This window comes from Vipera ursinii (genome assembly GCF_947247035.1).
Source record: "Vipera ursinii genome assembly, chromosome: 14".
NCBI classification, from domain to species: domain Eukaryota; kingdom Metazoa; phylum Chordata; class Lepidosauria; order Squamata; family Viperidae; genus Vipera; species Vipera ursinii.
The window spans coordinates 711,120-738,059 of NC_139527.1; the positions used below are offsets into that span (position 1 = coordinate 711,120).

The 26,940-nt window shown below is 53.2% G+C and overlaps 1 protein-coding gene across 3 annotated transcripts; it reads left to right on the forward strand.

Annotated features, from left to right (window-relative positions):
* The first annotated feature begins 1,271 nt into the window (after nt 1-1,271).
* Nucleotides 1,272-26,464, forward strand: CORO1C (coronin 1C). Of its 3 annotated transcripts, none has more exons than XM_083373888.1 (11): nt 1,272-1,372; nt 13,259-13,458; nt 19,092-19,214; nt 20,074-20,203; nt 20,377-20,558; nt 20,821-20,940; nt 21,180-21,284; nt 21,894-22,039; nt 22,296-22,353; nt 22,458-22,703; nt 22,936-26,464. In XM_083373888.1, the coding sequence occupies exons 2-11, from the start codon at nt 13,264-13,266 to the stop codon at nt 23,053-23,055; spliced, it is 1,425 nt and encodes a 474-aa protein (XP_083230014.1). In that variant the 5' UTR covers nt 1,272-1,372; nt 13,259-13,263; the 3' UTR covers nt 23,056-26,464. The 3 variants fall into 3 exon arrangements, with proteins under 3 accessions (XP_083230014.1, XP_083230015.1, XP_083230016.1); XM_083373889.1 differs by lacking the exon at nt 1,272-1,372 and adding an exon at nt 2,318-2,339; XM_083373890.1 differs by lacking the exon at nt 1,272-1,372 and adding an exon at nt 12,594-12,612.
* The last annotated feature ends 476 nt before the right edge of the window (nt 26,465-26,940 follow it).

Here is a 26,940-nt window from a genome sequence, read left to right on the forward strand (position 1 = left end):
CTGGAGAGCAACACATTGTGAAAGGCCAAATTATTTGTGTTGTGCAAAAAGCAATGAAAATGCACGGCTTCAGTGGGCACCCTCAAGATATCTAGGCTTCATCCCTCGATAGTGACGAGAGGCCTTTCCACAGACGTCTTACGTGAGACGTCACGGCTTTCTCTGGCCACCTTTGGTTAGTACGTGAGATACATGTACTAGTATGACTCAGAAGTGATTGTCTGGAACTGTCTTTTCTGTTGGAAAAATGCCGCCCAGATGCTCTCGTGGCTTTCTTCTTTCTTTCTCCAATTCTGCAGCACCCCTTTCTGCTCAGAAAGCAAACACCACGAGGAAAAACACACCTGTGCTCCATTATCCACTTTCTTTGGATAAAGAAAATGCTGTTTCTCAAGGCAGCGTGGAAGGCTTTTGTGGGCTTCTAACAGATCAATAGGCAATCAAGCTCACTTTTAAAAGGAAGAGGTTGTTTTAAAAAAAAATCACAACTTTCCCTGAAAATAAGCCCAAATGATACTTGGCCTTCTAAGATTCTGAATCAAAAAGAAAATTGGGACAATCTGCTCGCCAGCTGCGCTCCTGGAGGGCACCTTGGAAATCGTTCGCTTTGGGAGGATCGGGCCTTTTGTCTGGCTGGCCTTTCCAGGCCAACATTGGGGTGTTTGTGTGTTCACAAATGACATCCGACCTGAGTTCTTTGAACCACGTTATATTTATTTATTATTCTTTGGATATGGTTTGTTGATTCAGCTCTTCTTCTGGACCGGCTCTCTTCCAGATTTGCAGGAACGCAGAGCCCATCATCCCCTGCCAGAGCAGCCAGAGCTGGGGATGATGGGGGTCGCAGTAGGAAGACTCTCTCTAGGGCTGTGATTTAGAACCTCGGCCACTTTTGAACACGGCCGGGGAACGTCTCGCTGAGGTTCACCTATCTCAGAGCGGCCGAGGGACAGAAACCCAGCTCGGCGTCCAACCGCACGTGAGAATCTGCGGCACAAACAGCAGGTGCCTCGCCGGGCGAAGCGCGTCCCTGCGCCTGCGCGACAGGGAAAGAGGCTCGTGAGAGAAACCATCGCCGCGCGGCAGCCAATCGCCCCGCTCGCTTCGGCGGACCCCACCCCTTTCTCATTCGGGATTGGGCGCCCGGAGAGGCGCGCCGGGAGCCGATTGGCCTTCCGCGCCTCCCGTCCCGTGGGCGCGGTCGGCGGAGGGCGGGGCGGGGCGGGGCCTGCGCGTGCCGGCACCGCCCCCCGCCCCCTGGCGGCCGGTCCTGCCGCGTGCCGGCCAGTCAGTGCGAGTCGGGCGCGGCGGCGGCGGCGGCGGTGGCTCTCCTGGGGCGGCGGGAGCCTGCTGGGCGGCAGCGGAGGTCCAGGTGAGGGGCGCCGGGGGCGGCAGCAGGTGGAGGGGGCGCCGACCGGCTCTCGGGCCGCCTGCACTATTAGTCCCATAATGCGCAGCAGGGCTGGCGCTCTTGAAACGGGCGGTACTACCGCTCCCATAGTCCCTCGCCCGCCTGGTTCACCTGCCTCTTAGCCAGGAGCGCCTGACCGGGGGGGGATCGTCCAGCCCCCACTGGGCTCTGGACTACAAGTCCCATCCGCCTCCCCGACCCGCATGGCCCAAGCCCGCCCTCCCTCCGCACCCGCGGGGTCCCCTTCCTGACCCAGGAGTCCACTCGGCCCGGGCTGCCCCTCGGGGGTCTTCCCCGTATGCGTCATCGGGCCCCAGGCCGACGGGGGCTGCAGTCCGGCCGCTTCGGCGCCGGCTGTGGGCTACAAAAAGCCGCGAAATCCAACGGAGGCGCTGACCCGAAGCTTGCGCTGCACGTGAACTGCTTCCCCCTCGTACACGCGTGTCGGTCGCTGCAAGAAAAGGGGTCGTTTGCAAAGGCGGGGCGGGGGAAAGGCTCCGTCCGAAGGTTTCAGCCGGGCGCGGGAAGGGATCCGGCCGCCTCCGCGAGGGGCAGCGGATTTCCCGGGGGAGCCGCGCGGGGGGGCGTTTGCGTGCCAAGAGAGGCTGGGCGGGGGGGGGGTGTTGCGTGGATTCGGGGAGGGGGGAGCCGGGAGGGTAAAGAAGGTGACCCTGCGAGGAACAATTGCGGGCAGGATCTGGCGGGGCTTGGGGGGTGGGTGGGCGTGTGGGCGGCGTTTGGAATAAGACGATGCCCCTGTGCCAATGGAAGGAGCCGCGGTGGATGATGATGGCACGCGTGCAGAAGGGGGTGGGGGGAGCCGGGCAGGTGGAAGAGGAAGGGGCGCCGGGCCTGCGAAGGGAGGCGGAGGAGGAACTTGGCACGGTCCCCGCGGGTGCGGTTGTGCCACGGGAAGAGCCAGAGCCAGGTGACGGGCGGGCGTGCAGGTGTTGGGGGCAGATTGGGGAGGAGGAGGGGGCCCTGTGTATGTGTGTGGGGGGGCGATGGGCACTCCCTGATGAGGCAGGGCCAGACCGCAGCGGCTGTGGCCCAGCAGGCTGCACCAGGGGACGGGGGGGGGGCTCCGGGCCAGGGGGCCGCCCTCTGTCATGGCAAGCGGGCAAAGGCGCCGATTGCAGGAAGCCAGAGCCGAGATGGCATGTTGCTGGCCGGGTGCCTGGAGCTCCAGAGGGCCTGAAGGGAGCCTTGCGGTGGAGCCTTTGCTCCTTGCAAAGCTTTGTGGATTGCAGCCGGATGGGTGGAAAGAGAAGACTGGAAATGAAAAGAAGCAGGTTCCCTTCCGGAACTGGGAGCAGGGTGGCTGTGATGCAAACGCCTCGCCTGCCCGCCCGCCCGGAGGAGGCTTCTGGAGGAGAAGCTGCCTTGTACACAGCCGTGCCTTGTGTGTGTAACAGTTGGCTCACCAGGCGGTCAGCCTTGCAGCCCTGGCTGGCTTCTGTGTGGGATGCCAGGCGAGTCTTTTGTTCTTCCAAGGCCGGCTGTGTCCGAGGGGAGGCATTACTCAGCCCTGCGTGCTGCTGCTGCTGCTGCTGTGTGTGTCACCGAGAGAGACCCTCAGAGGGGGAAACGGGATGGGTAAGGCTCTCCTCGTAGTTATTAGTCCCGCTCTGGGCTTTGTGAGGTTTACTTCAGAGGAAACATCTACACACATGCGTTTTATTCCTTATCAACTTTGCTTCAGCTTCCCATCTCACTAGCTCTTCTCTTTCTGGTGCAAAAATTTAATTTATACGGTTCTGGGAGTACAATGTTTCCCAATAGCAATAAATAGGTGGATTTTTGAAACTATTTTGAAACAATTGGACATTTCCTTGTGGAATGGAACAGTGCTGCACAACATTGTGGCAACACTTGAGAAAACAATAAACTGTTTGCAAGTTGGTTAGCTAGAGGGTGATTAATTCAGTTGGCCGTTGTCATAATTAGCTGTCTATAAATCTGAGCTGCAGAAAAGTGTTAGCCTGCTTGTGTGTGTAGTTCATTCTCTCAGTGATCACGGATGCTGTCATTAGCCCATGGGTTGTGTTTGGCTCCAGCACAAAATATTTTCCTGGGCAAAAATTCCCTTGGCGACCTGGCTGTGGGGCTGATGCTAGGGCCCAAATTATGGAATACGGCCCTCTCCGTGCCAGATGACGCAACTGACGTTCCTTCGGCTGGTTTACCAGCTTTGCCGAAGCTCCTGACCTGTTTGTGAGAATCCTGAATCTGACACTGGGTGGGACTTTGTAAGGGAAGCACAAAGGGAGTATGAAATTGAGTTAAGAAAATGTGGGCTCTGCACAACACAAGGTATGCAAAACTATATTAACGATGAACCCCAACATTTTGTTTCAGTCCAAAACTATATTGGGAGTTTTATTTGACTAAGCTCCCACTTTGCACCCTTGTCGACTGTTAAGATCTGAAGATCCAGTTTTGACCTATTTTTCTGACTGAAATTCCAAGATCCATCATGGAGCAATTTGTGCAAAAGTCAAAGAATGCTGAGTGCAGGAATTAATTACGGGTCCCAGAACAGAATGAAAGGCTGTCCTTGCATGCAAAACTCCATGTCTGTTGGTGCCACGTTTTCTTTATTTCGGCTGTGTAATTTAGGATTGGTATGTGTCTCTGCTCTGTGTGTCTGTGTGTGTGTGTGTGCCTTTTTATTTGCTGCTGTCTCCAGCGTTGCTTGAGTGCTTGTTTCAGTAGAAAGCCTGAGTGTAAATTGAATCACTCAACCAACCGCCAGGAATCTTTGCTGCTGAAATCACTAGCCCAGCAGTGGATCCCAGTCAAACCTCCCCCCTGCTGAAACAACTTGAGATCCGTCCAAGGCCCTTGGAAGGTGGCCAGGAAAGGACCAGGGAGGAAGCTGTTGGTGTCAACAGCGCAGAACCTGCATCAGATGAGAAAAGGGTGACAAAGTGGTCTCTTTTTTTATTTGTTCAGAAAAACACAGGTTGCTGCAACTTGCTGACATGACAGTGCTACTGGCCAGGGCCCTGCTTGCTAAAGGTTGTATTTACAGAGATAAAAGATCAAGGCAGCTCAGCCTATACACACACACACACATACACACACACACAAAGGGACAACCCAGGAGTGGAGTGTTTTTCTGCCCTGCCAGACCTCCAGGCCAGGCAGTTCTCTGTTGATGATTCGTGGCTGCTGTTGCATTGGGTTAGTTCTGCCACGTGAATGAGAGCCTTTCCGGAGATCTTTGGGTTGCTCAAGTGCGATCTCCATACTTATTGCATCTGTTAAATCTGGGAAAGGGTCCAAGCGTGCGAAGCAGAGGGCAGAAGTCGCAGGCGATGAGAGGCAGGGCCGGCAAACCTAATATCGGATCGTCGTGAAGCAGGCCGGAAGGGAAGGGATGTCAAATGAGGCTTAATAATTTCAAATTTATTGCAGGCGTGCTAAAGTTGAACATATTCATAGTAAACCCATTAAATGGCTCATTTGAGCAGGGCACGTCCGTCTGGCCCTCTTAAGACAGTTTGGGGCTTTGTTTTTAATAGGCTTTGAGTTATCCTATGCCTCTGTGGACTTGAGGAAGGAATCCCATTCTGCTTTTGATTTGCTTGGAAATGCCGACTGTGCACCTTTCTTTAAAATTGGGATCATCTCTCTGAGAATATGTATGGCCAGTTCATTCTCTTGCATGCCATACCTTCTCCCGATAATTCTCCTGGGATTCTCTGAAGGCTCAAGAATGCCTTGCTAGACATTCTTGGGATCATCCTGTATTTAGGAAGCCGCAGCCCTACCAGTCCTTGGAGAACAATGGCAGTCCAGGAAATCTGATTTGTGGAACACTCCTGGATGGAGGCATTTATTTCTCTCACTCAAAGGCCACCAGAATGCAGGGGCTCCCGGTCGTTGATAAAAACATAAAACAGATATGCAGATAAGGAGACCATGAAAGATCAAATCAACAATGGCCGAGATAATGCCAACCAACCCAGGATAGCGTCAACTTTCAGAGACTCAGTGGAAGAGTTCCATCTTGGCAGCTTTTGAAATGAGGACATCTGCAGGATCGGGGCCACGTCTGTAAGCCGCTGTCCCTTGGTCCCCCTCTGAATTTATTTAAGGAGCTTGGGAACCTGCAGGGTTCCCGTTTTGGTGACAGGATTAGTCAGGTTGCTTCTACCTAGTGACTTGCTGCAAGTAACTTGGAACCCTTCTTATGACTGGTCAAACAATAAAGTTAGCAGAGAAATTCCAGGGCGAATTTAAAAAAATCCCATTCATAAACAAAACTCAACAGAAGTTCATCAAAGGCCATAAGAGGTTGGGGTGTCACCAGTGAGGCTAACTGAGCATTTCAGTGCTCCGGATCTCAAGGCGCCGTTGTGGGAGTTGGCGGGTGGGTGTGCAGCGCTTCCCCTGCAGAGAATCAGGGTCCTGAGTGGGTGGAGAGAAGCAGCATCTGCTCAGGGCAGCCATTGGCCAGGAAGGGGCAGGCAGCCCTTATCTGTGCTAATGCAATTAGCTTTCCCTTTCTTCCCTGCCTTTAAGCTCCTGCCCCGTAATGTGGTGTAAAAAGCAGTGAAATTCAAATAACGCTAGTCTAAACCAATTAGAAAGAGGGAAAGGTTGAATCAGCCATTGGATGAAGAAGTCTTGACGCGTAGGAATCGCTGTCCTTCTAGAAGATTGCGCCACTCAGATGTCGCTAACGGTAGAGGAGCAAAACGTAGCCAGTCTGGACTTTGGTTTCGGGTGCAGGCAGCTGGGCTCCACCAAGCAGGTCACACTTCCCAGCTTGCCTTTCTAGAGGCTTGTCTCTTAATGGTCACCAGGTAGGCTGAACGGAGCCGCAGGCGAAGATTGGAGAGGGCTGCAAGGTTAGAAAATGGGTCGAAGACAATCCACCCCGTGCCCTAAACCAGGATTTGTACCAAGTCAGCCCAGAAAGCACCATGTGGTTTAAACTTCCCCAAATCCAGCGGACGTAGATTTTCTGAGTTTCAGGAGGCCCCGAATTAAATATTGCCTTTCCCACTTCTCTCCTGTATCCTTGGGAGTGCAGAGGTCCTTCAAAGTAGACACGCTCACGTTGGAAAGGTTGCTTGTATCAAGAGGGATTCTGGGAACTAGTCTAGCATGTAAGGGAATGCCTGCCAGTGAGGGAGAGAGTTGGGGTTAGAGAGAGAGAGGGCATATGACCTAGGTCAGGGGTAGGCAACCTTGGCTCTTTTATGAGGACCCCACCAGGCTCAAGGTTGACTCAGCCTTCCATCCTTCCGAGGTAGGTAAAATGAGGACCCAGATTGTTGGGGGCATTTAAGCTGACTTTGTAATAATGCCACTTGGGGGTGTGTGAAAGCCCTAATAAGCAGGCATATACATAGAATGAAGGCTACTGCTAAGCTTGTAAGCCGCCCTGAGTCTTCGGAGAAGGGCGGGATATAAATGGAATTAAAAAAATAAAAAAAAATGACTCGTGGACTTCAGCTCCCAGAATTCATGTGCCAGACATGTCCACGAGTCATAAAAGAGCCAAGGTTGCCTTTCTGTGACCTAGGGCTACACCCGAGAGAAGGAGAGGGAACATCCAGCTCTGAGCTGCCGTGTTCTCAGAGACCCTCCTGATGGGACTTGGCAGATTTGGTGCCGAGTGGGAAGCTCAAGGGGGAAAGCCTGCACAATTCTGTCGCGAGAAGACCAGGTGAATGGGGCCACAATGTCAACGAGGTTTGAATTTATTGTAAATTAAAATGGGGTGGGGAACTTGATTTAAACCAGTTTTATTTCCTGGTGATTACATCACCATCATTTAGACCAGAAATCGGCAGCCTGGGGGTCTCCAGATAATCCTTCTGAAGGACAGTTCCCAACCTCTTCTCCCTTTGGCCGTGCCATGCTTGTCTACGTTTCTTTCGGCTTAAGTTGAATATTCTGATTTCCATCTTGCATTTGGCCTGGAGCAATTTTCCCAAGAGCCTCTTGGCTGGAAAGCTCTGCGTGTTGCCGGAGGGTCAGTGAGACGCTTCACGGCACACGCCGTTCGGGGCACGGACGTCTTTGGCAGCGTGTCCTTCAGAGAGCTTTCCTGCCAGTGCTAATCTTGTGTTTGGGTGCTCAAGGCAATTTAAATCCAGACATGCTGAAAGCCACGATGCGTGGCTCTGCTTTTTTCGCCGAAGAATTGCGAAACGGGTTTCTTGCACTTTTTCTAAGCTGTTTGGTTTTATGCTTGTGGTCTGACTTGCTACGGGAAGTCAACAGGGTCTTGTCTATTTTCAAGAGCTGAATTTTAGGTTTCCTTTTTTGCTGGATGGTTTTGGACTGGCAGAAGCAAACCCTTCTGCTAATACAGCCGCAGAACGGGGGTTCCCATGAGGTGGTGTTGAGTTCCTGGTTTGTCATTGCACACCAGTAAGGAAACAGAGTAATAGCTTTAAGCCACCTGATAAATTTAGGTTTCGCAGAGTAGGAAAGAGAGGAAGGCCCAGATCCAGCGCAAAAAACTAGGATAGCCAAGGAGCAGAGGATGCTCGCTCACGACGTTTGTGATTTGGACATTTTAGAACGTTGCTTCAGTTGAAACGGGAGATGCTGAACGCTCTGCTTGCTTTCCCCGGCCTTCTGTAAGAATCCGCTCTTCGGAATGCAAGTGGGGTTTGTTGCTTTTGTGGTGTCTTTTCCGGTCCCTTCCACAGCAGGATGCACTTCCTCATGCGTAAATTGGCCGAGTGCCCTCCAAGCAAGGGGATTTCGTTTGCTTCCCTCTTCAGAGTTTCTTACCAACAGGAGATGGAGCCCACTGCAAGTACGTTCCTCGTGATAGGCTGGGGCCCTAGCGGTTTCTTAGAAGTTCAGCCCAGGCCATCCTTCCAAATGTATCTGGGACATGTGAAGCTCCCATCGGTGGTGGTTCTTCTGCCTTTCCAGCCTTGGTTCCTACGATGTCCCAAACCGTGGCTAGTTGGACCTTCCCAACTCCCCGTCTTTCTCCAACTTGTTCTGAATAACGGTGTGGAGGCTAATGCTGATTATAACTGGCCATATTTGGAAGATCTAGTTTGCTTAGAACAACTAAAGGAAAATAAAGGATGGGGGATGTCCCAGGGACCCTGCCTATCAAAGCTGAAGCTGCAGTTGGGTTCACAAAGGTGGCTGGTCCCCTTCTGGCGCTGGAGAACACTTCCTTATGTGAATTCTGAAGTAGGACAGTCATTGGATTCCTTTTTTTAAAAGTGTGGACATCACATCCACCGTGGTCAGAATTGTAATTGTCTTGTTGACAACACATGCAAGCGTGGCAGATCTCTCCAGCCTTTCCCCCAGAATCTCTGCCTTCCTTAAACATCCAGTTGGATCAGGACCGCTGCTCCTGGCTGAGGAATTCTGGGAGGTGAAGTCCACACACCTTCAGGTTGTCAAGGTTGACAAACCCTGACCTGGTCAAACCTTGACCTTCAGCTGTACAAAGTCCTAATTTCTGCAGTTTTAGATATCAGCAATGGCCCATGCCGGCCTTGAGGCGGGAGTGCTTGATGGGGTCCTCCCAACACCCCGGGAAGGACCGGGTGGCTTTCAGGAGCAATTAACACCAGGCAAAATAAAATCTTATCTCTCCCAGTTCGTTTAAGCTGTGGGTGCAGGGTGAACCAAGGAGGCCTGGATTTCCTTTTATCTTCTCCCAAACGTGGTTGGGGAAACATCAGGAAGCTAGTGGATTAATGAGCTTGTTAAAACTAGGAAGTGCCTCCACATACGTCGCCCCTCCCTCGCCTTCCTCCCTTCCTCTCTCATTAAACCCCCCTCCCCCCCAAGAATCATTTCAGGTTCCTTTTTCCTTCCAGCCGCTGTGATAAAAAGTGAGCCAACATTTGCAGCACATAATGATCAGGTGGTTTTGCTCTCTCACTCCCCCCCCAACTTTATCATAAGGAGAAGGAGCAGCGTCTGCATCTTGCAACACCTAATTAGGTAAAAGCACCGTCTTCAGAGCTTTAAATGGGGTTAGAGCGGCCCTCTTTTGCTTTCAGACAGGACGTGAACCTTACTTAATTTTTCACGAGAACTCTTCATTGGAACCTAGAGCCTTCGTGGTTGTGGGACCCTTTCCTACAAGCCCCACCCTTCTTTATGACATTTTTTGTTTTGCAAAGGAGCCTGGCCAAAAAGCTGTGCTCCAGAGCCGAGGGTCGCTTAGGGAAAACTTAGAGTACACATCTAACAGAATAACAGAGTTGGTAGGGACCTTGGAGTCTTCTTGCCTGGCCCTCTGCTCAGGCCCTGTACCATTTCAGGCAGTTTTCCAGCCTCTTCTTAAGAGCCTCCAGTGACGGAGCACCCACAACTTCTGGAGGCAAGTCCTTCCACTGGAAATTCCTCCTTGGTTCTAGGTTGCTTCTCTGCTTGATCAGTTTCCATCCGTTGCTTCTTGTCCCGCCTTTCTCTGTGCTTCCCTGCATGAATCCTGCTGAGAAGGAAGTACGTAGTCGGAAGCAGAGAAGGCTGGCAAGGTGGAAATCTCTCTGTGGGTGGAGAGACGGAATATATGCAGAAGAAAAAGAAGAAAAAATATCAGTGGGCCAGTGGCACACCGGCTCTGAACTTTGTGCCCGTTTTTAGAAACGACGCTCAGCTTTCTCATGCTTTTAAGGCAAAGGTAAAGGTTCCCCCGCACACGCGTGCTAATCGTTTCAGACTCTAGGGGCCGGTGCTCAGCTCCGTTTCAAAGCCGAAGAGCCGGCGCTTGTCCGAGGACGTCTCCGTGGTCATGTGGCCAGCATGACTAGACGCCAAAGGCGCACGGAACGCTGTTACCTTCCCACCGGAGTGGTCCCTATTTTTCTACTTGCATTTTGACGTGCTTTCGAACTGCTAGGTTGGCAGAAGCTGGGACGAGTAACAGGCGCTCACTCTGTTACGCGGCACTCGGGATTCGACCCGCCAAACTGCCGACCTTCCGATCGACAAGCTCAGCGTCCTAACCCACTGAGCCACCGCATCCCTACATGCTTTTAGTGCTGCTTAATTTACAGACTCCGTGTAAATTAGGGCCCTTCCAGTATCTTAAATTCTACCAGCCTGACTTCATGCGCATAAGCATTTCGGCCCCAGCTAAAAAAGGGCAATGTAGAAAATGTTCCCTAGAGACACTGTAGAAGGCCTTCTTCAGGAAGACAGCCAGTCGCTCAGTCAATAGCCTGGCTCTTCACGGTCTCTCTCTCTCTCTCCTTCCTTGTGGAAGCGAATTCAGGGGGAACTACGGTGCTTCCGTGGCAAAACACTAGGAAGGGTTTGGCAAACCTCGCAGGAGGAAGACCAGCCAATGCGTTGATGCCCCATGCGCAGGTTCTGCCTTGCCTCTCTGGCAAAGCAAACTCGGAAGGGGTTCGCCCCACGCAGGAGGAGGCAGCTGAGGAAGGAGGACTGTCCGGTGGGGGCACGGCGGGGTGGGTGGCCCTTTGGGGTGTCCTCCTTGTAGGGCGCTTATGCTGCGAGAATGCCGGTCATCGGAGAGTGTCCTTTCTTTTCACCGTCCCTTCCTTCCCTTTGCCGATTTTGGCTAAGAGGGTGGGGGATTCCCCCCCCCCCCATGATGCACCAAATTTAAGCTCAGGAACGTGAGCAAAATCTGGAGGGGGAATAAAGCAAAATTATGCACAATCCAGTATGTTTACAGGATGGAGGTGGGAGCAAAGGCCTGAATATTGGCGCAGGATTCTGGCTCTTCTCTGGCTCTCCAGCGCATAACTAAGGTGGTTTCCCAGCAGATGCTGGCGGGGGCGTAACAGAGATGCAAGGGCGGGGGGAGAATCTGGAGTGCTTTAAACAGAGATCGGCAAGGTGGTCCAGCACCTTCCTAGTTTTGCCACTCTGGGCTTCCTCAGCACTCCGCTCAGCCCTGTTTAGCACGTCTTGGAGCATCCTGGTTCACACACAGACAGACAGACACTCAGAACATCAGAGTCCACTTAGGTCGGGTCAGGCCAGAGCCAGCCTTCTGCTCCCCCTCTGGCTGACCCAAGCCCCCCTCTCCGCAGCCCAGGCAAGTCTTCCCAGTCCAGTAGCCACAAGAAGAGCTGCGAGCTGTCTGTCAGGCAGGGTCACGGGAAAGTAACACCCCCACCCCACACCCCACCCCGCGAGAAGGTGGCACAGCAGTGTCTTCTTTGCACTAATGAGCCATCTGCTTGGTGGCCTGCAGAATATCCCTGATCCCAGAGGCAGCCGAGAGAAGCTCACCGTCCCCACCTCGCTCAGGAGTGGGGAGAAGTGGGGGGGGGTTTTTCTTCCTCCGGCTTCGTGGCCCCAGGGCCTGCAAAGTCTGCTAAGAGGATGTGGGGACCTTCCGGCAGCTGTTTGGAAGCAGCTGGGGGCCTCCTTCCTATTCCCAGGTGACGCAGCCCCCCTTTGCTAAGTTTTGTTAGACAAAGGCTGGGACTCCAGAGATTCGCAGAGGGCAGCAGCGATTTTAGGAATGCTTACTATCCGAATAATTGCACCATCTCCATTGTGGTTGGTCTGGACGCTTTGCAAGTCACCGCTGATGTTCCTTTCCCCCTGAAAACTGGGGTCCAAACTGGGACCCTCCCCTTCCTTCGCCCCCTGCCTTGGCAGTGCAGCCCAGAGCGTTGCCACCGCTCTGCAGATCAGCCAGAGCGGGAAGCTGCTCCATTATTCAGAACGCAGCGAGGGCTAAGCAGGATGTTTTGCGGTTTAGCATTTCTGACATCTGCTTTTTGTTGTTGTTGTTCGATCTGGCTGGCTCACATCCTCCTCTGCTCGTGATTTTTTGAAAAGTGAGGATGGTAGAGGTTATCTTGGTTGAGGTCTGATTGGAAATCCTGTCTTCGCTCCTCTCCCCTTTGCCAGAGACGTGGATGCAGGGGTGTGTACCCACACGCAGGGGGTCCCTTTGGTGTTGTGGCCTGGTGCTTTCCAAGGGGGTCCCCTGCCAGGCCCAGAATCCCACCCCCCAGTGGGGAATTCGGAAAACCCAAACTCCGGCTACTTGGAAGGATCTTAGGGCCTTGCCCAAAACTCCCTGGAGCCGTGATGCTGGCAAGGGAAGAACTGGCCCAGATAACTCTTGAACAGAATCTGTTCCTCTGTTTCAATGTGTTTCCTTTGTTTTAAAGAAGGCCAAAGAAAGAGAGATCCATTGTGTGAACCTTAGCTAAATGTTGATTGAAGCGATATTTAAATAAGCTCTTCATTGTTTCACAGTAAGTTAACTCATTTGTTTTTATAGTTATTGTTGGTCTCAAACCAGCTAATTGCATTCTTTTTTTTGTCCCGCTTAAAATGAAAATGTTACAAATATTGGTTATTCCACAATATTTGATTTAGCAGCTGGTAATTTCTGTTGTTGTTTTTAAGTGAGTCAGAAGCCCAGTTTATGCCCTCGGTAATAATTTTGAGTAATGGAGGTGTTTTTGTTTGAGTATTGCTGCTAGACTGTTGACATTTCTCCCAATGAAAACAATTCACCTATATTAAACAAACATATCTGTTACAATGTATCTTCTAGGGCAGCAATGCAAATATAGTCGGGTTTAGAATTTGAATAATAAATGGAGGGGTTTGGAGAACCAACATTACAAGCCAGAGGGCATTTTCCCTTAGGGCAGCAGCGAGCAAAGCTGTATCTTTAAAAGCTGTTTTCTCCCCAAGAGTCGTATTCCCAGTGACGGCAACTGGTTGGCGATGCTGCCAGGAACTGGGAAGTCAGGAGGGCTTCCCTTTGGGGCAGTTAAGCTATAGGTTGTGACTGCCCCTCTTCCCCAGGCGGCTGGGACGCTCTTCGGACGTTTCCCACAGAATGAAAAGGATCCGAGTCAATCAGACTTTTTTGCACCCTCCCTTCTGCAGAAACAATGAGACGAGTGGTGCGACAGAGCAAGTTCCGGCACGTCTTTGGCCAGGCGGTGAAAAATGACCAGTGTTATGATGACATCCGGGTGTCCCGTGTTACGTGGGATAGTTCCTTCTGCGCAGTCAACCCCAAATTCGTGGCCATCATCATTGAAGCCAGCGGGGGAGGGGCGTTCCTGGTCCTGCCTTTACACAAGGTAAGGGTGGTCTTCCCCCCCCCCACTTTGGTTGCCGCAATGTCGAACGTTGACCCGTAGCTTTAAGGGGCCTCCTTATGGCAAGATCCTCGGATTTCCTCTCTGCCCTTGGCCTGCGGAGTATGCAAAATGTACTCAGGATGAAACAGCAGAGGGAAGATTGGGACTTTACAGCAATCTACCCCTGTCCCTGCATCCGTTGCCTGAAATTTCTCCCCAGTGCAGTTTCTGGGTGTGCCAAAACTGGAGGCTTTTAAGAAGAAATGGCGTAGGGTTTCCTGCCTGAGCAGGAGGCAGGTCTAGAAGACCTCCACAGTCCCTCCCAACTTTTATTTTGGGTAGCGCATCTGGCAATTAACCCTTTCCTGAGCAATACGTAGAGCTGGCTGTGCTGCCGAAGGGCATATATACTGTCCAGGGTTGAGGCAGAATCCCCCAGTCCTGCAGGTGAAAACGGTCCACACCTCTCCGTATTTTAGAACGGTCAGCCGTTTAAGAGGCTTGGCCCCCCCTTCCCTTCCCGTGCAAGCGAGGCCAGTGTGGGCTGGTTCTTGGCAACCCACATCCCTTTGCAGTGAGTCACAGAGCTGGGCCGGCCTCCCCCTCCCTTCTTCCTTCTCGCTGGTCTCCAGCTCCCAAGACCGAGCCAAGCCCTTGGGGAGGCTGGGAGGGACCGGCCTGGGCAGCCCTGGACCTCAGCACACCTCGGATGGCTGGCTCACTTCCTCCTCTTGCAAGAAGGCCTTTGCGGGTGCAGGGCCTTTTTCTCTGGGGCCCTGGCGGGCAAGGACCCTGACCCAAAGAGGGGAAGAGCTCAGGCCGAAAGGCCTTCGGGGCTAAAGCTCCCCAGCCGGCTGCAGTCTTGGCTGCTCCTCCTCCTGCCTCCGCTCCCCCCCCAACAGGCCCTGGAAGCTCTTTCCTCTTTGCCCCCTGCGCCCCCAAGCAGCAAGAGGGAGGCCAAGGCAGCCAGAGCAGCAGCCTCTGTCGTGGGGGGTGGGCTCTGCTCTTTTTGCCTGGCCCCCAGGCTTGCCGGTGGCCTCTCCCTTCTAGCTCGCTTTTCCTCAGCCTCGCCTCCACGGGGGCTGCAGCATTTCCACGAATCAGTCCTCCTCCACCGGCAGCAGGCCCTGGCAGTGGTTTTTACCATATATGGCCATTAGATCTCTTTCGGCTGCAGCCGTCCTGAATAACACCCACCCTCCGCGTTGATTGGCCACTCGGAGCCCACAGGATGGAGGGCTGGTGGGGAGCTCTGCTGCTCCTGCAGCCGGTTTGAGCCGAGTGGAGGAGGTTCTCTCTCTCCTCTGGGCCTTTCTGCCCTGGGAGGCAGCCTGGGATGATCTGGAGGGTGGTGACGGTAGCCCAGGCGGAGCGAATGTGCTCTGCCTGGAATTGCAAGGCAGGTGGGGAAGCTCCCAAAGCCCTCTGGGTTTGGCCAAGGGCTGTTCCAGGAAGGAGGCTGGGAGGGGCAGCCAGTGGGCACCGGCCTGCCAAAGCCAGGAAATCACTTCCTTGGCTGAGGTCTTCGCTTCAGTTAAAACAGAGGGACTTTGGAGAGGAAAACTGGAGGGAAAGAAATACCTGGCAGACCCAAAGCCTTATTGGTAGCCAGCGTACCCCCCCTCACCGGAGTTTGAGCTTCATTGAGCCCTGGAGACTTAGAGAGGATTTCTCTCCCCAGCTGGCCGGACGTCAGCTCCCAAAATTCCCTGTCCGACACGGAGGCCACCGGGAATGAAAGTGGACTCTTCTGCAGGGTGACCGGGTTAAGCGAAAGCCAGTGGCAAAGAGCTAAGTTCTCCTCTCCTGCAAGGCAGCGGCCAGGGCGCCCCTGGCAAACCCCAGTTGTGGCTGACTCCAGCCCTGCTGGAAAAGGGAGAGTCCTTGCTTTCTGGAAGCCCGGAGCGTGGAAATAATAAAAGGGTTGGAAAGCCCTGGAAAGATTTTCCTTTCCAAGCCAAAACTTTGTCTTTTGGGTGGAGTTCTTCTTAAGCTTGAATTTTTCTTCCTGTTTCCCTTACGATCGGCCAGAAGTTCACCCTTTGCCTTCAGCCTTGCTCTGCAGACACAGAGGTCCCTCCCTCCTGTTTGGAGACGCCGGTGCTAAACCAAGAACTGGAACTGCTCGGCCCTGGATTGCAAGGGGCCAAAGCCGAACAGTGGCGGGCAGGCCGGTGGCGGCTCCCAGACTCTCTTCCTCTCCCAAACAATTCCCCTTCAATAAATAAACAAGTCAATGCACAATACACTGAAGGGTTGATGATGTTGGTGGGGCGGGAGAGTTTCCCTTTTTGGGGGGTAAGGCAATGTGTGTTTCTCTTTGGGGACATGGCTGCCCCTTTTGCAGTCTTAGACAAAAGCGGCTTTTTGTGCCGCTCGCCTGACGTTCACTTTGGCTTCTCTGCCTATTGTGGCTGGTTGTCCCTTCCCCAAAGGTCCAGCTCACATTTTCCACAGGAAGGGTGTGCAAGTTGTTGCATGCGGCTGGGCAGGGTGGGGATCCACACCGTTTGGTGGTGCTGTGAATTGCTCAACTGTCCCCCCCCCCGCTTTTGTTTTGCCTCCCCCCCCAGTGAGGAAAGTGCTTGAGGCTTAAGAGGAGAGGTGTTTCCTGCTCTGCTGAGCTGTTTCTCAACCTTGGCAGCTTCAAGATGGGTGGAGGTGAACCCCCAGAATTCCCCAGCCAGGGTGTAAGTCAAGGCACCCCTCTTAGTCTCCATTCCTAAAAAGCCTCGCTGTCCTCCTTCGCATCCCACAAAGCCAGACAGGGTAACTGTGCCCCTTAAGGATTCAAGGTCCCCTGCATAGTTATGTCTGTGCAGACGTTGGCACATATCTTTAGTATGTCGTTAGAAATTTGGGGAAATGCTTGAAATCTTGTGCATCTGAAAGAAGGAGAAAGAGGAAGCAAAGGGCAGCCAGGCTCTCCCCACACAACGCAGGCGTCTGCAAGCAGCTTAAAACAACTTGAAAGATTTGTAGCTCAGGGTTGAAAGGAGGGGTCCTTGGTGCTCCCTGCAATTGGTGCAAGAAATTGTTTCCTTGCAGACGTTTCATTATCCTACTAGGTGACATCATCAGTGCTAGAAGGGAGGAGGGAGGAGGAGGAGGAGGAGGAGGAGGAGGACTGTGGGCTCCTTGGTGCGCTCTGAGCTTGGTGTGGCAGATGTTTCATGACCCAAACCAAGTAACATCATCACTAGCAGTGGTGATCCCAGAGATGTTTCTCTTCTCATCCAAGAAGCTTCTTCAGTTTCTTAGAGCTGAAGAGGCTTCTTGGATAAGAAGGGAAACGCCTTCAAAGAAAAACAAGAAAGGCTTGAAATACCACCTTTGGGACAACCGTGACTTGGATGACAGAGAACCCCCATAGCACTGAGGACGTTAACTAGTTTGGGCAATGAAAAGTCTGCAAGAAGACAAGCAAGCTCAGAGAGCACCAGGAACCTTAAAACAACTCTAACCGCGAGGCTGCTCCGAGGAAGGGCGAGGAAGGTCCACCGGCCTGCCTGGTGGTGAGGAAGTCTTATCTCATCCCAGCACTGGGGATGACTTCACGGCTGGGTTGTGTGCGCTTCCAGGCCAGCAGAGATAAGTGCTGGCTGGGGACAAATGCCTCGGTGGCTGCAATGGTTCCCACGGAAGAGCTATCCTGAGGGAGAAACTGGCTGAGTTTCCTTGTCTCTCTTCCCAACTCTCAAGCACCCAGTGCTGTCCTTCAGCTAAGAAGTGGCGTTTTGTGTGAACGCACAGAAGGGTGGCGTGTGGCCAGGCCCCTCTCTGGAGGCTTGTAAAGGAGGTGCTTCCGTTCTCTGTTGCCGTGTTTCTCAACCTGGGCGTCTTCAAAATGGGTGGACGACAGCTCCCAGCTGGCTGGGGAATTCTGGGAGCTGAAGTCCACCTCTCTGGAAGGCGCCAAGGTTGGGACTCACTGCTTCCCTCTCTCGTTAGTCTTGATTAGTCCTGCTTCCCCATCTCCTCTCCCTCCCTTAGGTCATCTTACGAACTGATGCAAAAGTACACGCACCGCCCTCCATCTGTTCTTCAGGACTTTTCTTTCTCTCTGTTGGATCCTGAGAGCTCCTCCTTGCCTCAAGAGGCGGATGGAGCAGGACCCTTGCATTCTCTGATCCTTGATATCGCCACCCATTTCCAAGGCTTCTCCTGAGAGATGCCTGTTTTGGGTCTCTCTTTGGCGTAGCCTGAATCAACTCTACACTTAGGAGTCTTTGAAAGAGCCTGGCCTTGCAAGCCTAGTGCCCCCCCCCACCCCTTGGGGGAACGGCAGCTTCTCCTTATCTCAAAGAGGGTCAGTCATGGAGATCCCAGCCGGCTTCATGGATGATTAATGGCCATTTGTTATGGGCTGACCAGGCGGCAGCGCCTCTCCATTTAAGCCTGGTGCCTGGGCAGGAACCATCTGGGTGCTCTCGGCAGACGTGGGGGCCCTTGTTAGGAGATAAGCAGTGGCTGGGGTCTGTAGCCGGGCGGGGGACGGCAGGGGCTTGACAGCCTCAGAAGAGACACAAGGGAGAGATCTTATTTTGCATTTCAAACCCATTCTTTGTCGTCTGGCATCCTCCCTCCTCCGCTCCATCCTGTAAAATAAAACATGGTGGAATATATGTAAGCCCCCAGTGCCACTTTCTTGGATCCTCCCTTCCCCTTTTTCTGAACTTTGATCCAGAAATGGATCTGGGGAGGATTTCCCTGCAGCCAAGACAGGACTTCATCGTGGGACCTCTGTGCAGAAATACGTCAGTCTTGATTTGCCTTTGGGGGCAAACGTGAAGCCCTAGGTGGAAAGGGCGGTATAAAAGAAATTAGCCATCTTACAGCTCACTGATGTGCTTGCCATCCATCCATCCACCCACCCACAGCCTCTGTGTTTCTGTGAGCAAATGGCTTTTCCACCAGGGGCCCCTGAAGGCTGCCTGGCAACTGTGCCCCCGTCCCTTCCTGGCCACTACGCATCCCCCCCTCCTCAGAAGGAAAGCAGTCCTGGCTCCTTGCTACTGGGCCTCCCTTGTTTGAGATGCTCTCTCTGATTCCCCCCTTCGGCTGAGCTGCTGCAGGAGCTGCCTTGCTTTCGATTTTGACGAGCAGCCCCGAGGTCACATCTTTGCAAGAAGCAACAACGGTTAGCGCTGCTTCTAAAGCCTTTTGCACAGTGAACTTTGGACTTTAAAGGCTCACCTGGCCAGCCTTGCCTGTGAAGTCACCCAAATTGCAATCCAAGGGTCATTCCACACAAGGAGCAGAAAGCAGCTCTGGCAATCCAGCCGTAAGCATTGCCGCCTGGCCCAGAGAAGCCGAAAGGGTGTGCCCGTCCTTCTCTGGATGGGGTGCCGCAGCCCGGGCTCCTCACAAACACACATTGTGAAATGAAGCTCCTGCTTTTGAGAGAGCTGATGCCTTCAGAGGGGGGGGTGTGTGCAAACTTCTGCAGGGAGGCGATGATGTAACGGCTGCGCCCAGCCTTCCTTTGCTTGCCGAAGTTCCCCGATTGAGTTCTCGTGGTCCCCAATTCCACAAACCGGGGAAGAGCCGCCAAGGAAATGTTTCTGATCATGATCTTTGCATGCCTGTGATTCACCCTCCAGCTGATGGCCTCCTTTTCCCCTCCTCTAAAGACAGGTAGAATCGACAAATCGTACCCCACCGTTTGTGGCCACACCGGGCCGGTGCTGGACATCGACTGGTGTCCCCACAATGACCAAGTGATCGCCAGTGGCTCCGAGGACTGCACTGTGATGGTGAGTGCAGCCTGGCGCTGGTTCCCAGCCGCTATCCATTGCTCACTCAGGTAGCGGCTCGCAGCCAATCGCAAGGCCCCGCTCGGCAGATGGTTGGCTAATGGATGCTGGGATGCGCCACAGAGGACGCCAGGCGGAACTAATGCCGTTAGGAGGTCTGGCTGGAGTTAAACATCGGAGCGGAGAGAGGCGTTGGCTTCCGATCCAGGCTGCCTGGGGAGACTCTGCAGCCTAGCAGGAGAACGTTCTGCAGAAACGGCTCTTCCTGCCTTGGCCTGATGGTGGATATCCTCGGGAGCCCAGGCGGTGCGAGGCTGGGCACGCTCACAGGAACCACCGTTCCTCCAGGGGAAGCGAGCCCAATGGACAGCTCATCAGTGCCTCCCTCTGGCCCTCCTGCAACTGAGTGGTTGGCCAGAACATAAGCCTGCGGCCTCCAAACGTGGCAACTTTAAGACTTGTGGACTTCAAATCTGAGTCCTTCGGGAAAGGGCGGTATATAAATCTAATAAAATAAATAAATAAAATAAAATAAACTCCCAGAATTCCCCATCCTGCAAGTCTTAAAGCTGTCAGGTTTGGAGACCCCGGACATTAGGCACAAATGAACATCCCTCGATGCATCTACCCTGAGGCAGGACAACCTTTTTCAGAGCTTCTTAAGCCAGGGTTTCCCAACCGTGGCAACTTTAAGACTTATGGACCAGCTCCCAGAATCCTCCAGCCAGCAATGGATACTTTGAAAAAAGGATTTGAATGTACAAATTTGTCAGTGAGGCTCGGCCATTGGCTGCTCAGCATTCAAGGGTGCCAGAAAGGGCGATAAATCTTCCAGGGACGGCTCTCTCTCTCTTGGCAGGTCTGGCAGATCCCGGAGAACGGCCTCACGCTCTCCTTGACGGAGCCTGTCGTCATCCTGGAAGGCCACTCCAAAAGGGTGGGCATCGTGGCCTGGCACCCCACCGCCCGCAACGTGCTGCTCAGCGCAGGTAGGCCGAGAAACGGGAGGCGATGGGCTTGCTCCGGTGGGTCTTTGGGTGGGGGCTGGGCTTGGGTCTGTTGCCCTCAAAGTCCCTCAAGGGGGCTGTGGAAGACCCAGCCCTGCATCTGAGTTCAGCAGGCAGTTACTGCTGCCCCTGCCTCAGTTTCCTCCCCCTCCCAGGCTGTGACAACACCATCCTCATCTGGAATGTGGGCACGGGGGAGCCCCTGATCAGCCTGGACGACATGCACCAAGACATGATCTACAATGTCAGCTGGAACCGCAACGGCAGCCTGATCTGCACAGCCTCCAAAGACAAGAAGGTCCGCGTGATCAACCCCCGGAAGCAGGAGATCATTGCGGTGGGTCTCCAGGGGGGTCCCCGGGGGGTTGGGCGGGGCGGGGACAACCTCGGCAGGGAGAGTTTCCTGCCGCCTGTCTTGCGAATGAGATGCAACCCTTCCTTCAGCCTAAAAGTGCATTCACTGCACCCCATCAAGTCACGTCAATCTTCCATGCGGCACTGAGAGACTCAATTGGACACCCGCTTTACCTGTTACACCAGTGTGTAACCTTGGCATGCGTGACCTTCTCCTTTCTCTCCCTCTCCATCCTGTCCTCCAGGAGAAAGAGAAGGCACACGAAGGCGCCCGGCCGATGCGAGCCATCTTCCTCTCCGACGGGAATGTGTTCACCACGGGGTTCAGCCGCATGAGTGAAAGGCAGCTGGCCCTGTGGAATCCGGTCAGTGTCTCTGGGGAGCGTTCCAGAAAGGCCGGTGGCCCTGGGGGAGCGGGGTTTCCCAACCTTGCCCACTTTAAGATGGGTGGACTTCAACTCCCAGAATTCCGCAGCCACCCACGTTTGTAGCAGCTTAAATACAGAAGCCACTTTCCTCCCCTCTGGCGGAGGCAGCAACTTTTTTGGATGCCAGGTTGCGGGATGCCTCTTCTTCAAGTGAAAAGGCGTCTTTTATGTTGCAGAAAAACATGGACGACCCCGTAGCCCTCCACGAAATGGACACCAGCAACGGGGTCCTGCTGCCATTCTACGACCCCGACACAAACATCCTTTACTTATGCGGGAAGGTGAGCCAGAATTAGAACAATTTTGCCCCGGAAGTGGCAGTGGTAAAAGCCCAGCTTATTCCTCTGTCTTTAGCACGATAAAGTGTGTTTGTGTGTGTGTGTGTGTGTGTATTTTGTAACTGAAGAGAAAGGATGATTTTATAGATGGCTCTGGAGCTGGATTTTCATCTCTGGAATTTGCTTTGGGATTTCCAGGATACAGAAATAGCATCTGAGGAATCCACCCCGTTTTTTGGGAAAGTCCCTTTCTTAAAAAAAAAGCATAAAAAAAGGAGAGAATGTTACTGGCATGGGGTTCTTGGCTGCAATAAACTCAGGAACTTTCTGTGCTGATCCGTGCCCAAAAGCCTCCTGAGGCCGTGCTCAGCTGCCCGTTGGCAAAGTGCCCAGCTCTGCCTTTGCAGGGAGGTTCTCCCCCCCCCCCCACTTCCAAGCCAATGTTGGAAGCCAGATTCACTTAACAACCTTAACACCTGTGGCAAGAAAGGTCATAAAACGGGACAAAACTCACTGAACAGATGCCTCACTTAGCAGCAGGAATTTTGGGCTCCGTCACGGTCGTAAGCGGAGGATGGCCTGTCTGTTGACCCCTCCCCGTCTCTCCCTCAGGGCGACAGCAGCATCCGCTACTTCGAGGTCACGGACGAGCCCCCCTACGTGCACTACCTCAACACCTTCAGCAGCAAGGAGCCCCAGCGGGGGATGGGCTTCATGCCCAAGAGGGGCTTGGATGTCAACAAGTGTGAGATCGCCAGGTGACCAGCGAGAGAGCCCAGGCCGCCTTAAGGCCTTGCCGTCGTCCCTCGAACCCTGAACCGCAACCCCACCCAGTGGAGGAGGCCTTGAGTCCTTGGGGTGAAAAATCTGCCCGGCTTTGGGGCTGCAGAACCTTCCTGGCCCGGCTCCAGCTTCTCGCCCTGGTTTTTGATGGCCGGGGAGGGAGGGGGGATACTCCTCCTGTCCTTTGGACGTTGCTGAAATGCTTGCTTGTCCTCTCAATCTCTCTCCCAGGTTCTTCAAACTTCACGAGAGGAAGTGCGAACCGATTATCATGACCGTCCCTCGGAAGGTGAGCCCGGCTCTCCTGCATTTGTGCGACTTGACTGAGTTGTCCGAGGCAGGTCAACTGACTGGATTGATGCCTGTTTTTTTCCCTGACTCCTTCTTTCCCAGTCTGACCTCTTTCAGGATGACCTCTATCCTGACACAGCTGGGCCCGAAGCCGCCCTGGAAGCCGAGGAGTGGTTTGAGGGGAAGAGCGCTGACCCCCTCCTCATCTCCTTGAAACACGGCTACATCCCCGGGAAAAACCGGGACCTCAAGGTGGTCAAGAAGAACATCCTGGACAACAAGCCGGCTGCCAACAAGAAGAATGATCTCATCAGCACCCCAAAGAAAGCGATGGACGCCACAAACCCTGTGAGTGAAAACACCCCCGGTCTCCAGCCCTTCTGCACCAGAGGAAATTGTCCTTCGCTCAGAGAGAAGTTTCTGGGCCTGGTGCAAATGCATCCCTCTTGGTCAAGCTGCAGCCTCAGCCACTCTTAGCCGAGGTGGGCTGGGGACTTCCCTTATCCCCCCCTCCCCATTCTGGGTCCTTCCCATCCCCGCTTCAGGACTGACGGTTGTTGTCCCTTTCTCCTCCTCGCAGCAAAACGAAGCCAAATTGGAAGAAATCTTGAAAGAGCTCCGGTCGCTAAAAGACACAATCGCACATCAGGACGAGCGCATTTCCAAATTAGAACAGCAGGTGGCGAAGATGGCCGTCTGAGAGCCAGCGCGGGAGGGGGGTCTACGGCAGGGGGAGGAGGAAGCAGGATTCGCACTGTGAGCCACCTGCAGGGCTGCGGACAGGAACGGCCAGGGAGCCCAGCCCCGTCACGGCCAGTCAGCGGAGGCCCGTGTCCGGCAGGGCAGCCAAGTCTTTTCTAGCAGGCAGCCAACCTTCTTGTGTCCTGACGTCTTTCTGGCCATTTCAGAACAGGCCCTGCCGCCTCCTTCCTCGCCTTTCTCCATCGGTCGGAGAGTCACCCATTCCACGGGATCCGTAAGACGCCGGGATCCCTGCCGAACTTCCTAGAATCGGGGACCAAAATTACTTTTGTTTGAAAACACACACACACACCTGTACACGTGTTTTTTATTTTACTTTCGAGTTGCCAAAATCCAAAACTACTTTTTTTTCCTTTCTAGCCTTTTTACAGTATTTTGTGTTTTTAATCTAAAAGGACATTGTCTACTTGTGCCATCTGAGCAACAAATAAGTTGCATATGCCTGTTTACTTTTCAGCAACCGGAGCGGCCACGCCACTGCCGGGTCTGAAAGACCCAATTTTAATGTTTCCGCCCTCCGATTTCTGGTTCCCCTGGAATCTGCCTGGATTTGAGGAGGGGGAGGCAGCCTTGCTTTCCCATCCGCTGTCATTCCAAGGGACTGAACAACCCCCCCCAACCTTCCCCAGAGCGCCCTCTCTCAAATCTGGGGAGCCTTTATTCAAACATTTGTTGAGCTTTGGTTTAATCTTAATCGTGTCAAACTTTGGCATGTTGTGATTGCTGATTTCTGGATCCATGTTTCCTGCAGATGTTTGTTCTATTTATCATCCAGGTGTTACAAGGTTATAAAAAAAATACGATGAATTTGGGACATTAAGGACAAATGCACTAAATTTTGCAAGCTGTTGGGAAGCTCTTTGAAGTTATTTATGTGCATCCCCTCCCTCGCTCGCTCTGCTCCAAGCTCGGCTGACCTGCAAACCCTCCGTGTTCCCCATCCTGGTCTCTGCCAGAGGCATCCAGGGCAGCCAAATGGCCACAGGTGCCGCCATGAGGCAAGCGTGGGCCCCGGCCTTTGGGGCAACTTGGAAGTCCGGCCATCCCTGCAGCAGCTCCATGGGCAGTCTGGAGAGTGTCCCCCCCCCTCCCGCAAAAGGACTTCCCAGCCTAAGTGAGGGTTGACCATGGAGGGCTTCCTACAGCTTCCCTGCTGGCTGCAGAAGGTTTCTTCTCCGTTCCTTCTGGTGGTCTCAGTGCAGCAGAGATCAGGGACCATGTCTGGGACACCCCAACCTTCCCATCAAGCTGCCTTCCTGAATTGCTGCTGCAGGGGAGCGGATTCGGGATTTCCCCCTTAACCTCAGAGGCTCCAGGCTTCACCGGTCCCTCTGATGGAACCTGGGAGGCACCGGGATGTTCACAGAAGTAGTTGCTGCAACTGAGGGTGGAACAGTTCCCTGGCTGCTGCTTGCTTCTCCAGAATGCAAAAATCGATCCCGGTGAAGTCCATTCCTTTCCTCCCTCCCCAGATCTCCTCTTGCCAAGCGTCCCACCCAGAGTCCGCCAGTCATGCAGAGGGTGCCTTCTCGAAGTTCCTGGTCTTGCTCAGAAGTGACTCCTCAGCGGTTCCCACAGGGCGAGAGCCACGTGCCACGGTGCTGTGTACCCATTGCTGGGAAGGGAAGAGATTGCAATTTGGTGTGTGTGTGTGTGTGCGCGCGCGCACCTTGGATGGGCCCCAGAGACAAAACGCCAGAGGGATTCTGGGAATGTGATGCTGTCAAAAGCCAGAGGCCTTTCTGGAGAGATCCTCATGGGCACTAGAAGCCTGTCGTACAGCTTTGAACGTGGGGAATGTTACAGGTAGATTTGGGCACTTTAAAGGCTGATCCATGGATGAATATTTCTAACATTGTCCTGTGACTTTTGGTCGGCCAACGATCCTCTTCCTTCTGGGCCTTCAGAGAATCTCCGGGCTCTCAAAGTCCTAAGTCTGAATGGTAGTTGGCCTCTCTGCTCCAAGCATGATGTGCCTGCCATGTTCACACACACAAACCCCTTTATGGGGGGGGTGTTTAAAGTCCCAGTGAGAAGAGCTGCCTTTCTCATCCACTGTTTTGGGAGGGTCCCTAAAGTGGCCATTAGAAAACCCAGAAAAGGTTAGAGCGCAAATTTTGCGATGCCTCTGTCCATCCGTGTGGGAAAAGAAGTCATGTGGACAGATAAGGGGACGTTTGCAGGAAACAGGCTGGAGGCAGATAAGATAGTTGTAGAACAATGATATGAAGGGTAAGTTAGAGAATGTTGGTGGTTAATTCTGAGTCTGGTTCCCTTGTGCTAGAGATGGGTGAAGAGTTTTCAAAAGAGGCAAGGGCCTAGTTATTTACACTGCCAAACTATTAACTATTAAGTTTCTTCTGGACTGCAGCTCCCAAGATTCTCAGCCAACACCAAGAATTCTGGGAATTGTAGTCTTTAAGATGGAGAAAGCAGTTACGTACATCAGGTCAGCTTCACCTTTGGGCATGTTTTGTGTTTACAGTCAGAAGTTTGGAGACCAGGGGTGGGCAATTATGCCCCTTTACAACCTGTGGAGTTCAGTTCTGGGAATTGTAGTCCACAGATCATAAAGGGGCCACAGTTGCACATCCCTATGAAAGACGGAAGGAACGGGATTATTCTCTTTCGGAAACGTGCATGCTTTCTTCTGCCCCAACAGTATTAGTTTCCCTGGCATGATTCTTGCATTTCCCCAAGAGCAGGGCGGGTGAAAGTCCCTCAGAAGCTTCCTGGGCCATTGGTGTTTCATTTAACGGCACGGCTGAGGCTGGGCCTGCAGCTTCTTGCTCCCTAGACTGTGGCCAGCCGTGGCCCCCGTGGGAATGTGCTGGTAGAAGACCTCCCGTTGTGTCATGTCCAAATACTTTTTTCCAATTTCAAACGATTAAAAGAAAATTAATTACCAAACCCACACTGTGCACCAACTGCTCTCTGTTATTTTGCTCTCTTGCATGAAGGTGCCCAGTTGACGTACTTGTTTTCTGCAACCAGCTTGCTCTGAAAGAGGCTGCTGGGAGCCATGGGGGTGACTGGTTGGTTCACCAAACGTGTAACCCAAGCCATCAAAGCGTGTTCCCTTTCAAGGTTGGCCAAGGAAGACCTAGTTCCAGGGTGGGCTTATGCTATAGTGAAGAGTTGAACTGTCCTGTCACTCGACCAAAGGCTGAGACCTCAAGTTAGGATGCCCGTTTTAACAAAACGGGCCAAGATCACCTTTCTGCATTTCAAGGTGGAGAAGCTTGAGGACACCATGTGGAGACTCAAATTCAGCAAAGTCTCCAAAGAAAATGATGCTGTGTTCAACGTTCTCTTGAATAAATCAGATCAACTTGGCTTGGCTTAAATCGATTCAGCTGGGTTTATTGTTGGCCTCCGCCCCGCATGAAAGCATGAAACCAACGCCCAGCTTCAGGGGAGCTAGGTGGGGCTCTCCTTCCTTGCACCACATCCTGATCCTGGCGTGGGGGGAAGGTCTGAGCACTGTTGCCCAAGAGGGTGTGGGCGGTGAGCTTGCAGCCAGATTTGAGGCGGCAAATGGCAAAACAGACAAGTGAGAAAGTTGAGGTGGTGGAGGTGATCTTTTCACTTATTGGGGAGTGGGGAGCACCCGTGCCTGTCCCTGCCCTCCTCTGGAGGAGATCCAGGGGTCTGGGGACACAGCCTGTATGAGGGCTGGATCACCATCAAGAACACTAAAGGATGTTGGGTGGAAAGGTGCAAATGCAATTCGCTTTCCACACTTGAATATAATGCTCTGTGGGGGAGAGGAGTCACCCTATGTCCTGCATACATCTGTAAATAAAAATTTAAAAAATGAAAT

Bases quoted from the DNA above. Each gene is read 5' to 3' on its own strand.
- CORO1C (XM_083373888.1), top strand. From the start codon at position 13,264: ATGAGACGAGTGGTGCGACAGAGCAAGTTCCGGCACGTCTTTGGCCAG. The intron at 20,559-20,820 runs GTGGGTCTCCAG...CCTGTCCTCCAG, and splicing joins GGAAGCAGGAGATCATTGCG to GAGAAAGAGAAGGCACACGA. The intron at 22,354-22,457 runs GTGAGCCCGGCT...CTTCTTTCCCAG, and splicing joins TCATGACCGTCCCTCGGAAG to TCTGACCTCTTTCAGGATGA.